The 13,303-nt window shown below is 33.4% G+C and overlaps 1 protein-coding gene across 1 annotated transcript; it reads left to right on the top strand.

The window, feature by feature from the left end:
• Nucleotides 1-7,274: 7,274 nt before the first annotated feature.
• On the top strand, nt 7,275-12,833 carry LOC147387075 (nudix hydrolase 2-like). Its single transcript, XM_086420670.1, has 9 exons — nt 7,275-7,479; nt 8,507-8,736; nt 9,685-9,750; nt 9,925-10,062; nt 10,714-10,791; nt 10,883-10,933; nt 11,051-11,085; nt 11,705-11,813; nt 12,527-12,833. Exons 1-9 carry the CDS (start codon nt 7,305-7,307, stop codon nt 12,722-12,724), a joined length of 1,080 nt encoding a protein of 359 aa, XP_086276796.1. The 5' UTR covers nt 7,275-7,304; the 3' UTR covers nt 12,725-12,833.
• Nucleotides 12,834-13,303: the final 470 nt, after the last annotated feature.

Consider the following 13,303-nt stretch of genomic DNA (forward strand, 5'->3'; position numbering starts at 1 on the left):
GTGGGATACATCGAAGAAATCTCTGATTTCTAAATTAATTTGTCATTGCTGATTTGTCGCCAATTAATTTTCCAGACAATCCTTTCGGTGAATTTTTCCAAATTTTCATGATAGTTTGAGAAATTTTGTGACTATGGTGTTAGAGTATTGGATAGGAAACAATGTAATAAGAACCATTAAGTGAGATTTACCAAATAATATCTATGAAGATTATGATAGATTTGATGAGATCAAACCGATTTGATGAGATTCAGATTGATTTAATTAGTGGTTGATTTCCTAGATTTTCTATATAAAAACCTCATTATTTAAGATTCCCTTGTGTTTTCAAACCACCCCCCCAACCCCACTTACTTTCTATTTTTGATGAATATTTGAGATACACTTGTGTTTTCAAACCCTTGAATTGCCCTTTCATGCCTTTGTGATCTAATGACATGTGCCCCTTAGACATTATTCTTCCTTTATTGACTAACAATTTTTATAAAAAAACATCCAAAATACCCTCATTTTCAACTTGTAATTAGAAAATATAAATTCTTTTTCTCCTAATACTAGTCATTTTCACACTTTTTAACCTCTATATCAAGTTCGATTTTAATCTATTAACCTCATATTTAATTCATCGTTTTGAACATCATCTTAATCCCTATAGAAAATCCTAGAATTTTCTATAAAAAAATTTCACCATCTTCATATTTTTTATATTTAAAAGTTAAAATAGATGAATCTTAGGTTGAAGACTAGGATACATTTTTTGGCACAAGATGTTCACGGTGAATGAGTTGGAGAAGATAAATCAATGACTGTTTAATTTCAAGTTGAAGACGAGGGTGATGAGTTCACCTTGCATTAATCCCAAGGGGTTGGCCTAGGGGCAAGCCGAGCCTTGATAAGTTCCTCAGGAAGAGTAGCTCAAGTGTTCGAAACCCCACGAAGCAATGAATTTCTTAGAGCCACCCTCCTAGGTCCGATTGACCCTTAACTCAACTTGTTGCATGTAGGACTTTCCAAGGGAGAGGTGCGTGGATATCCACTATATATATATATATATATGGAAAATGTTCGGCACTCTACTATTTGCCCTACGTTTCCCTACGTGTTTTGTCCTACATGGGTTAGAAGTTTTGGAATGGGCTGATTTTTGGTAAGGATGATCTCTATGGTGAGAAGATTATTCTCACCAAATATCAGCCCATTCCGAAACTTCTAGCCCCATGTTTACAAGTTGAAGAATCGAGGACGTGGACCGTCCATTTTTTATAAATCATTTTTGATGGGGTTAGAATGTTGATTTTTGGTGAGGATGCATGATCTTCTCATTATAGATATCATTCTCACAAAAAATCAGTCCATTCTAAAACTTCTAACATATGTAGGACAAAACACGTAAGGCAAAACATAGGTTAAATAGTAGGGTGTCGACCATACCCATATATATATATATATATATATATATATAAAAGTTTATCTGGTATTAATCTATTAGAGAAGACCAAAGTCAATGATACTTAGGTTTTGGTGAATATTTTAATTACTCATGTTTTTAAATTGATGACGTGCCCAACTTGAGTTGGATTTTCTCTCATAGGCTAGTGAGAATTGATGTAATTGCCCTTTTCTTTCACCTTATAACCTTAAATTTTCTCCTCCAAAATCTGTCATCTTCAACCTGTTCAGCCTCACGATCAAACTCTTGACTCTGCTCCCTTGTATGGTACAACACACGATCCTCATGCCAGATATTTAGGAAGCATGTGCAGCATGCTTTTCCTCATATACCAAAAAATTCCTTAAATGTAAAAAATTTCTCTCATTCAACACAATATCTACCAAATCACAGCTATTTATGTCAAATAATATGCTGTCTATATAAGCTCTTTTTCACTTGTAATCTCTCTCTCATAGAAGCTATATTTTTTCTTTGTTTCATGGATGGCATAGGTAGATCTTTCGCTATGCTTCTCATGGTCTTACTAATAACATCAGCCATATTGATATTCCCAAGCTATATGTCTCCTGAACCTCCAGCAATCTTAGTTGTGTATATTTCCATTATTCCAATCTTTACTCTCTTATACAGCATTTTCTTAGCGATATTCGTGTGGCGCTGATCTCGTTTTACTAACCCATTTCTTGGCTCATCTCTTCTACATCACAATGAAGCTTCTATCGCAACAAGTGGGTCTGTAAGAGAAAGAAGATAAGTGTAAGAAGAAGAGACTTCAACTAACTTTCATGTTTGGAAGGCTTTTGCCGTTTCTAATCTATCTCTTGTCCAGTATACATTTTGAGTGGAGATTTAATGATGTTAAATTTGCATTCTCGAACTAAACACTTTCTGAAACACAAGGGAACTCGGTACAAGAAGGCGATCATTGACACTACACAACCGGTGGCTCGATCAAGACTTACTGTCATCACTTCAATGCTATTAGGGTCCCAAGAAAGGGAGTCCTCTGCCGAAAGTTCGGGTGGGGAACAATTGAGGCATGTTATGCTATACTGCGACGGAGGTTCCATATAGAAGGGAATTAGACATATGAGGGATATTTGGGTTTCTCTTCAGGCAATGTTCAATGAAGTAATGTAGTTTTACTGTTTTTATTGTAAATTATGGTTGTTATATTTTTATTTTTATTTTTTACCATTTGAGTAAACTTGAAAAGAGAGAAAATGTGGATTAAGATAGCATAAGATTCTACTATAGTTTTTAGTTTGATTAGAATTAATTTAGTAGGCTAGAGACATTTTTATATAAGGATTTGCTTGGGCAACCCTGTTGATATTTTGTTATTGGAAGGGTTTGTTGTGACGTACCCATCTCTAGCATGTGTATCGAAGCATTACAATTGGTCTACTAGAAATTGTTATAAAACTTATATGAAGACCGAGTGTTAATCACTATAAGAATGAGCGCTTTGATGCAAGTCGGAGATGGGTACATATATCTAAAGATCTTTCCTATAACACCACGTGAAAATTGGAAAATTCAACAGAAAAAATTGACAGGCCAAGGCCCACAAATTTTAGAAACTGAATTTTGACGGTTTAGGACCGTTGAAATTCTTGATGTTCCTAGATTTGATGGCTTAGAGCTGTCAAATTTCTCCCATCCTTCATTAATTTGACAATTTTGACCCGTTGAAAAAAAAATTGACAATGAAAAATTTGACGGCCTAGGACCGTCAAATTTGAGCTTTTTTCACATTGTGTAATGGTCGAAAAGTGAATCTTAACATGTCTAAATATAATCATAAAAAATAATCCCAAGGGGTTGGCGTAGTGGCAAGCACAACTTAGATAAGTTCCTCAGTAAGGGTAGGTCAAAGGTTTGAAACCCCATGAAGCAATGATTTTTTCGGGGCCACCCACTAGGTTCTAGTTGACCCTCGACTTGGCCAATTGCACGTAAGAATTTTTGAGGGGGTGGTGCGTGTGATTGTGAGATTAGTCTCACTCGAACGGTGGGAATACCCACGAGAATCCAAAAAACATAAAAAGTTAAAAACCCAAAAAGTCATAGTAATTGTCATAACAATGTCATCCATAAATCATTAGGTAATCTAAATATTCCATCATTTCTCAATTGCTTCTAATATTGGAGTGACAATTGTGGTATGAATGTGATTTTCGAAGAATTTTTTTTTTCTTAATTTCTTATCGTGGGTATCCCCACCCATCGGGTGAGACTAATCCCATGACCACAAGCACTGCCTCCTCGGAAAGTCCTACGTGCAACTGGTTGAATCGAGGGTCAATCGGACCCCGAAGGGTGGTCCCAAGGAATTCATAACTTCATGGCAAACACTTGACCTACTCTTCCTGAGGAGATTATCAAAGCTTGGCTTGCCCCTAGGCCAACCCCTTGGGTTATTTCTAAGAACTACTTGAGTATGAAATATTTATATCAAATTATAGATTTGGAATCAATCATATTTATATCAAATTATAGATTTGGAATCAATCCTTGAAAATGTTCAAATCTAACTAATAAAAACTACCGGCTAAGATACTTTCCAAAAGACATTGTAAAATCAGTGTTTTAAAAATCGAACCAAATCTGATAGATTTTCTAATAAAATTGGTTGGGTTAGTGGACCTCAGACTCTTTTAATGTTGGTTTAAGCAAATTGGTGTTGGTAGAGATGTGATTTCTAATGACTATCCTAAGGTATTGATTGGCATAATGTGACTTAGATCTTAACTTTAAAAAAAAAATATGAAATCTTGAAATAAAAAGTCTCCTAATTAATGTAAAATTTCTATTTTAAGAAATTTTTTTTTTTTTATTCCTTCATTTTTGGGTTAATTGATTTTTATCTATATATTTAAAGGAGAAACCCACTCCCACATTCTTCACAGGAATGGAGTTTATTTTAGGGAAAATTACTAATAAAGAGTTAAATATTTTAATATTTATATTTTTTTAAATAATCAAAAATAAATTAAGTCAATGGACAATCCAGCGTTTCAGTGGACTATCCAACATTTTAAATAAAGACTAAATTATTGGGACGTCAAAGCAAGATATTAAAACATTAGACATTTTTGATAAAGTAATGTATTTTAACACACTAAAACACTAGACTGCTAATGATTTAATTCATTTTGGATATAAAAAAAAAAATTAAAAAATTAGATTCTTTTTATAAATATTAAAATATTTAATCTTTTATATATATATATGTATATATTAATTTTCCCTTTATTTTACGAATTAACCTGGCAGTCTTTTGGCTACATGTGAAGCAAGGCTATAATTGTAATTTAAGAGGTCAACTTTGTCTTATTTTGATTTATGACTCGGTCTGTGCAGCGTGTCGGCCTTGACTTGACAGATAATCCCTAAAGTGTTCTTTCTTTTAACAGGACTTCTTTCGTATGGGCAATTTTTGTAATTTGGACCAAATCACAACCTTTCATTTCATATTAATTAATTGGCGGGTAAGTGGGACCCACCAGTTCAAAGGTCGAATTCAAATTGGGTTTTCACGAAAATTATATCACCGTGCTTTCAACATATCCCTTGACTTAGGTCTATTAGAAAAGACTAAAAAAAATTATTACAAAATGCCTGAAACGCCCTTATCTTGAATTCTTGACAAAAACCCTTGATTCACACCCCCTCAAATTTAGATAATAATACTTGACTTGACTTCAAGCTCTCAATCTCATGATAATGGTATTGCATTCCCTTTGTAAGTGAAAGGACATGATTTTGACTTTGGATAGAATGGTATAAAGGAATATGATTCGTTTAATTGAACCCAAATCTTTGATATATGATCTGGAGGAAGATGATTATCTTATCACATTTTTAACATAGGTAGAGTCTCTTATGATTGTTAGATGAAAGGACTCCATACATGGTTTAAAAACTTGTTTACACATCTATTCTCGTCAGTGCTCGATATTGAGTTGTCTTGGACAAATCATCTCATTTTGTTAGGCAATGAGACAATGGTTTTAAATCATCTAAAAAATCTGAAATAATTCTATGGATGAAAAAAAGAGAGAGATTACTTGATTTGGAGGAGGAAGATGAAACAAACCCTCCACAATTTTGTCTTGATTTACAAGAGAAAGATAAATGTTTTTTTTACTAAAACCCTTTGTTCTTTGGTTCACTTGATTGAGAAGAAGAGAAAAAATTAATTTGTGAGTGAAAGGATAGGGTTTGGAGATGAAAACAGAAAAGGTTTCATTCGTCTAGGAAATCTCGGATGAGGTTTTCAATATCATGTCCGATCCATATTGTTCGTCTTGCGAGATACTGTCAAACCCTAATGCTAGGTTCGTCTGTCTCATTGTTAGGCAATACGTCTCAGTCTCGATGGAGTTTTAAAACCATGGCTCCATATGACAACCACTTTAATTCACTTAAGTTGATAGGATTTAAGGAAGACAATAGCTCATCAACTTAACACTTGTAATGTTTATAGTCTCTTATTGTTGTTAGACAAAGGCATGGTTTTAAATCTGGTTTCACATTTCATCTCGTTCATGGATGAGGCCAAGTAGTCTCGGATGAGATAAACCATTTAATAACGATTTATAATGATTTTAATTATACATTTATATGTAAATAACCATAGCTTTTTTATAAAATAAGATAGATTAGAATATGTTGGGTCACAAGATTCATATTTTACTTAGATTATTATAATTTAATTATTTTAATATAAAAAATCCCAATTTTCTCATCCCAATTTTATTGATTCTATTGAGATTTTCCAAATATTGTTGGAGTCAACTCGATTATCACACGAGATAACGTATGATATGATTCACATTGGATATCCACATTGTTCTTGAACAATACTAAGATGATTCAAGCAAGTCATCTCAGTTGCGAACAATATTTGCAAACATGGGTGGACATGTTTCATATAACCATAGTCGCAAAGTCGGAGTACAAGTTTAAAATGGCAAGGGAAAACTTTGGAAAAAACGTAAAACAGGGGAAAAAAAAAGATGAAACGTAAAAGTTAAAAAAAAATATATTGAAACTTATGAAAAATGTATATATTTAATAATACATAAGAAATTTATTTTATTTTATTTTATGTTTCCAATATAAAATGTTCTCAAACATAATTAAACATCTTATGATACAAAAAAAAAAAAAAAGTTTACTCATCGACGTATCTTTTATTTACAATAATACACTATTGGAAAAAAAAAATGAAAAATCAAGATATTATCATCATATCCCATATTTATTTCGTTTATGAATCACCAAATTCTATTATGTATCAAATTCTACATTAAAAAAAAAAAAAGTGTTGATTTATTTTTTATTTTTTGAAAAAAAAAATACTTGTTTAAAAAATAAAAAACATGATTTTTTTGTTTTTGTTTTAATCATCAGAGGTACAAGACTCGTTTTAAACTTATTTTTTTTCCAAAAAATAACATCTTTTTTATTATTATTATGCATATAACCACCAATTTGATGCACTTATGTTGGAAACTTCAAGGAAACATCATAAAAAAAAAATTGAGAAGGAAGACAACCACAAGCAATAATTTTAATGGATTCAACTACAGAACCTTTGCAAGTGGTCGAATTCACGAAAATTAGGGCATTTTGGTACTTTCCTTAGTCTCTCATACTAGACCGAGGTCAATGGGTTTGTAGAAATCTCTAATTTTCACTCCTGTGCATCATGTTTGGACTTTTTCTCTATCTCAAGGGTTCTCAAGTCAAAAGTCAAAGATCATGTGAAACCGTTTTTTTTTTTTCTTTTCAGAAACAATAAAATTTAAAAACTCTAGGGTTAAAATTTCTCTCTTTCTAGATGATTAAAGAACTGATGTTGAGATCTTTAAATAGACTTTCGATTCTTTGCTTCGAATCCAGAAATCTTTGTTCTTTAGCAGATAAAAAACTCTTCTTGCCTTCAACGACAAACCATACTGTTCGAAGGAAGCTTTGTTTCGGTACTATTCGATCTTCGTTCAGCGTTTCAAGAGGTATTTCTTTTGATTCTCTATGTTGTTTTAGTTTAATTTTAAATCAAATAGGAATAATTTCTTGATTTGGGGGAATTATATGCTCAAGTTTTGATTTTGTAGAAGAAAAGAAATTGGTCTATGTGGTTCATTTGATGGTATTTTATTTCATATTTTGATTTGAAGTTTGCTTAGTTTATTGAAAATGGAGCTTTGGATTGAATTGTGTTTCTGAGATGCTAATTGTTTTGTTACTTAGTGTCATAAACTTATCTCTGATTTATTCGTCTTGTTTGAGCTGAAATGAGCTTTTAAGATTATTTATTTATGAATTAATTGAAGAAATTTAGGTTAAAGACCTCGTCATTCGTTGGGACATGAACATGCATGAAGAAAAACAGATACTAAGGAATTATTTACTCGAATTATCCATTAGGTATTATTATGTTAATTAGCAAAAATGGAAAATGAAATTCGAAAAATAAATATTTTATTTTTCAAAAAAAAAAAACACACCTTAGAGAGATATGGGGTTTCTTGTTCTACAGGTCTCAAAATTAGAGGTGTGAGTCCATTCAATATTTACTCGAATTATTGATTAGGTAATTATTATGTTAATTAGCAAAAATGTAAAATGAAATGCGAAAATTAAATATTTTATTTTTCAAAAAAAAAAAAAAACACTTAGAGAGATATGGGTTTCTTGTTCTAGAGGTCTCAAAATTAGAGGTGTGAGTCCATTCAATATTTACTTGAACTATCGATTAGGTATTATCATGCTAATTAGCAAAAATGTAAAATGAAATGTGAAACATAAATATTTTATTAAAAAAAAAAAAAAAAAAACTTAGAGAGAGATGGGGTTTCTCGTTCTACAGGTCTCAAAATTAGAGGTGTGAGTCCATTCAATATTTACTCGAATTATCAATTAGGTATTATTATGGTAATTTACAAAAATGTAAAATGAAATGCGAAAAATAAATATTTTATTTTTCAAAAAAAAAAATAAAAAAAAAACTTAAGAGATATGGGGTTTCTTGTTCTACAGGTCTCAAAATTAGATGTGTGAGTCCATTCAATATTAGATCCATGTCGGGTTCAATAACTACATCATCAATGGTTGAACAAGCGGTGCCTGAAAATGGGCCACAACAGGTTAAATTACTTATTGCATCTGAGGATGACCATGGAGGTGTTACTGTAGACATGAAGGAGCCTATGGATTCCAAGGTCTTTATTTCTTCGCTCAAAGCTTCAATGTCTTGTTGGAGGCAACAGGTTGTTATTTCAATCTATTTCTGTTCCTTTAAATTGATTTATTATTGTTGGGCTACTCTACGTCCAAATTATGTTAAGTTTTGTTACATCCAGGAGGTTGCTGCTTTGCTTTTTTATAAACTAGCTTGACTAGTATGCATGATGGGGTGTTGTCCATAGGTGTAGGTGATTTTTTTTTTGATAAATAATAGGTGTAGGTGATTTAAAAGTCTTTCAAGTTGCTTATCCAAAAAGAGAAAAGGTTCTTTTGAGTTGGCAGTGGTTTTAGCCATCTAGATGTCTTTATTGTGTTGACTTAATAGATTCACCTTTATTTTGTTAGATCTTGCCAAAGTTTTTAGGGATATTTCGCAGGTTTAAAGTGACTAATTGGAAAGTCACTTTAAACCTGCGAAATAGTCACTTTAAAACTGCTGAATTCGTTACCGTTCTGAAATTTTTTAAATCATTCACGTTTTGGTAATTAAAATGAACAGTTAGCCAGAATCGTAAATAGCTCATTTTCAACTCACGAAATGGTAATTCACCCAAGTTTTTAACTCCATAGCATCTTGTAAAAACCCCATAATTGTAAGCATGGTGAATGGGATGTGCACTACCTGAGAGGTATCCTACATTGCAAAGAAGGTTGTTTAGATGATTATGTTGCCTAGCTTGATATGCATTTTATAGACCCTTTTTTTCTCTAGGGTTCGCCATATCTTTCTTTGCTAGGGAGTGCAATGAAATGGATGTTTGATCTGTGCTGACTTAAACAACTCATTTTTTGTTGTAAAATTTTTGGTGTTAAATCTGCAAGGGCATATTTAAGGATGTGGCTTGCGAGCTATTTGATGTTCTCCTTTAAAAAGCATGGGGTCCATTTTTTACGTAGGTTCTAACCAAATCGTCAACAATGATGTTTTTAGCTTTTATGTTGTTGATTAGTTTGATCGTATGGTTTTGCAGGGGAAGAGGGGTGTTTGGATTAAGTTACCTATCGAACTTGTAAATCTTGCCGAAGCTATAGTTAAGGTAACTAAGTCTCTTAGTACATTATTTTATTTTATATAAAAATTTATGGGTAATTTTTTAAAAACTGAGTTCTCATTGTTATCTACATCATGTTTTTTCATTAATCTAAATGGATCTTTGTCTCACTCTCATCCATGGACTTGTTTTTCACAACTCTGCTATATTAATTTGCAGGAAGGATTTTGGTATCATCACGCAGAGCCAAAATACTTGATGCTCGTATATTGGATTCCTGAAACTGTTTGTTCTCTCCCGGTGAATGCAACACACCGAGTGGGAATTGGTGCTTTTGTGGTGAATGATAAAAGAGAGGTACTCCTTCTGCAGTTAACATTGTTTCCCATTCAAATAATTCTTGGTACCTCATGCAATCACAAAGAACAAACTTAATCAGAGAATGCGGTCCACCTTGCTTCCTTAATGTACGTGGCATGCTCAAGGGATTGGGACCCATCATTCTATGAATTCGGTGGAGGAGATTTCTAGAGAAACTCACTCGATCATATGATCTTAACCATCTATCTGTTGTATTTTTGTGGATGGTAGTATAGAAATGATTATCCATCTGGCATAGAGATCTACATATTAGATGGTTATGTTCATCTGATTGTGTTAGTAGTTGACTTAGGCCCACCTTGATTCTATATTGTGTACACCATTATCAAGAAGGAAAGCCTCCTCCACCTATGCTGATTTGATTGTTCCACTAAAACAAATATTAGGTGTGTCTTTGATTCACATAATAAGTATAGGTTTCTTCTTCACTAAGGTGTAGTTTAACCAATCAACTTTTGTTTCTCAATAAATAGATTAAGAGAAAGATAAATGATTCTTGTTCTTCTTGTAAGTTGCGGTTATAATGGAATTCACTGCAATGGATGTCTCAGTATGTTTTCTATTGTTAGTGACATTGTTGTCATGGCTCAATAATTTTGGTCTGGTTTATATTCCAATGTTTGTTAGGTACTTGTAGTTCAGGAAAATAGTGGAATGTTCCGGGGCACGGGTATATGGAAGTTCCCTACGGGAGTCATTGAGGAGGCATGTACCTTGAATTTGAATTAAGGATGTCTTCCATTTCTTTAAAATATATATATAATTTTCACCTCTTACTGAGCTCTTTCATCTACAGGGGGAGGATATTTGTGTGGGAGCAATGAGGGAAGTCAAAGAAGAGACAGGAGTATGTGATTGATGTTTAGTTTATAATTTCAAGTGAATCTGTAATGGTGCATTCTTTTTTGTCTTATAAGCTGGTGCAAATGCCCCTAACTAGATTTCTGGTTTCTTATTTTGGCAGATTGACACAGAATTTATGGAAGTACTTGCATTCAGGTGTGAAATTTGCTTCATATTTACAGTTCCTTCTTCAATTAAACCATGGATGCTTGTTTTTGTTAGGTTATATGTGTCTCTCGTACAGTAGTACCAGATTCTAGACTAATCTCAGTATATCCTCAATCCTGAACCAATGTTCCTTTCTTTTAGAATCGTGATCTCAGAAACGAGAATAAGCACATTATTGGGCTACACCATTCTTCGAGCTTCACTTATGAGGATTCAAAGGCCAAAATCTCAAAATCTAACGTGATCAGATGACCTAAACTATTCTATGAATAGATTCTAACTGTTGTGAAAATTCTGGCACATGGGCTGGGAAAGTTGTACATATTAGAATGTTTGCTGTAACCAGTTGCATGTGCGTTACATCTCAGCATGTCTTGATATTATGTTTACTGGAAGTAACCTTGCCCCATAATGCTCAAGAATATAGATCGACCCTCATTTAAAAGCATGCTTTCAAATATCACAATTCTGAGAATTTCTAGCTTTGTCTTTATGAGGAGATTTTTGGGTATTTTTCTCGTTCTGAGAATTTCTGGGTGTGTCATATTGAGGAAATATTAAGTATTATTCTCATCCCCTTTAAACTCTAAAATGGTTTAACTTGCAGGCAAAGCCACAAGGCCTTTTTTGAAAAGTCAGATTTATTCTTTGTTTGCATGTTGCGTCCCCTCTCCTTTATCATTGAGAAGCAAGAATCGGAGATCAAGGCAGCCCAGGTAATTCCCGGTGACAGCTTAAAGCAAAGATTGGAACATGATTTGTATTAAATAACCTAAGTGTTTCCCACTCCTATCAATCACTTTATTACCCCATACTGTTGGGTTGTGGGCCTGTACTTGGAAAAATGAAGAACAGTAGTTTTCTATAAAAAATTAAAAATTGAAGAAAAATAGAAAAAGAATCATAATAGGGGCACTTGAGTAAAGGCTGGGAACCCACATAGGAGAGGTTCTCTTCCAAAGAATCAAGCCAAGCAGATGAACCCAACTTTCCTTTTCAGACCTTTTTCCTCGATTATCTGGTTGTAGTATCTATATCTCTCTTTTAATTCCGAAGGAAGATAGATAATCCATCTGGATCGATATGTTGACATTAAAGATTTAGGTGGGAATCATCTGATGATGGTTCCCAAGCTCTTGCATCGTGTGTTGCATTAGGCAGGATGCCTTATTCCCATCTATCATACATGAAAGAATAATAATTTTCTGACCCCCGCCGCACCCCCCCCCCCCCGCGTGGATCACAGAACCGTAGATCATTTGCATCGGGATACGCAGAACCATAAATCCTTTCTCCCAGGCAAATGATCTACGGTTCTGTGATGGGGGCGTAGGTCAGAGGGGGGGCGTCAGATTATCACGACTCTACATTAAAAGGCCTGCAATAGCTAATGAAAAATTCTAACATGATTGCTGTTTTTTCTTTTCAGTGGATGCCAATTGAGGAATATGCAGCCCAACCTTTCGTCCAAAACAATGGGCTCTTAAAGAACATAATCGACATTGGCTTTGCAAAGATGGATCAGAGATATGCTGGATTCTCAACGATTCTTACAAGAAGTTTTCATAATCCATGCTTATTGTACTTGAATAACCGGGATATGAACAAGCCTGGTAATCAAGACTAGACAATAAAGCAATCCTCAATGGATTTCCATGTATTATTAGATTTGTTCATATATGATGTTTGCTTACTCTTAGGGAGAATAATAAATAGATGAATTTCATTTGTCATAATTTGAGAGATGGAGAGAGAAGATGTATAAAATGTCTAGTTCTCTTGTAATCCTAGATTAGGGTTATTTCTGAATTAGGATAAACATTCAAAAATTGCCCGACTTTTATCACTAAACAACATAGCCATCGACGCAACATGTGAGAATGGTTAAAACACCACCCAATTGGGCTCCCACATGTACACCTAGTATTGACAGAAGACATCATAATGTATCTATAGAGACTATTTAACAAGTGTTCATCTACACTATTTTAGACAAGTTTTCGATATATTAGACGGTGGCGAAATGTTTTGATGGAAGTTGTATACATAAAGGAGAAGTCATTGGGACTGTTACTTTGCAAATTATGGGTTACTTTCGAAGCTAAAGGTTTAGAATTAGTGTTTTATTTTTTTTCCCCCACAAGAAGAATGTGGATTGATACGAGTGAAAATTAGATTCACGTTGCCAAACCCAATATTCAACAAT

Source organism: Akebia trifoliata, chromosome 13 (assembly GCF_017979445.1).
Source record: "Akebia trifoliata isolate Shusen 1 chromosome 13, ASM1797944v1, whole genome shotgun sequence".
Taxonomy (NCBI): Eukaryota; Viridiplantae; Streptophyta; class Magnoliopsida; order Ranunculales; family Lardizabalaceae; genus Akebia; species Akebia trifoliata.

What these genes read in the sequence shown, in the direction of transcription:
- LOC147387075 (XM_086420670.1), top strand. Translation starts at nt 7,305, where the DNA reads ATGATTAAAGAACTGATGTTGAGATCTTTAAATAGACTTTCGATTCTT. An exon ending in TTCGTTCAGCGTTTCAAGAG is followed by an intron (nt 7,480 to 8,506) that starts GTATTTCTTTTG and finishes CTTGTTCTACAG; the next exon opens with GTCTCAAAATTAGATGTGTG. An exon ending in TGGTGAATGATAAAAGAGAG is followed by an intron (nt 10,063 to 10,713) that starts GTACTCCTTCTG and finishes AATGTTTGTTAG; the next exon opens with GTACTTGTAGTTCAGGAAAA.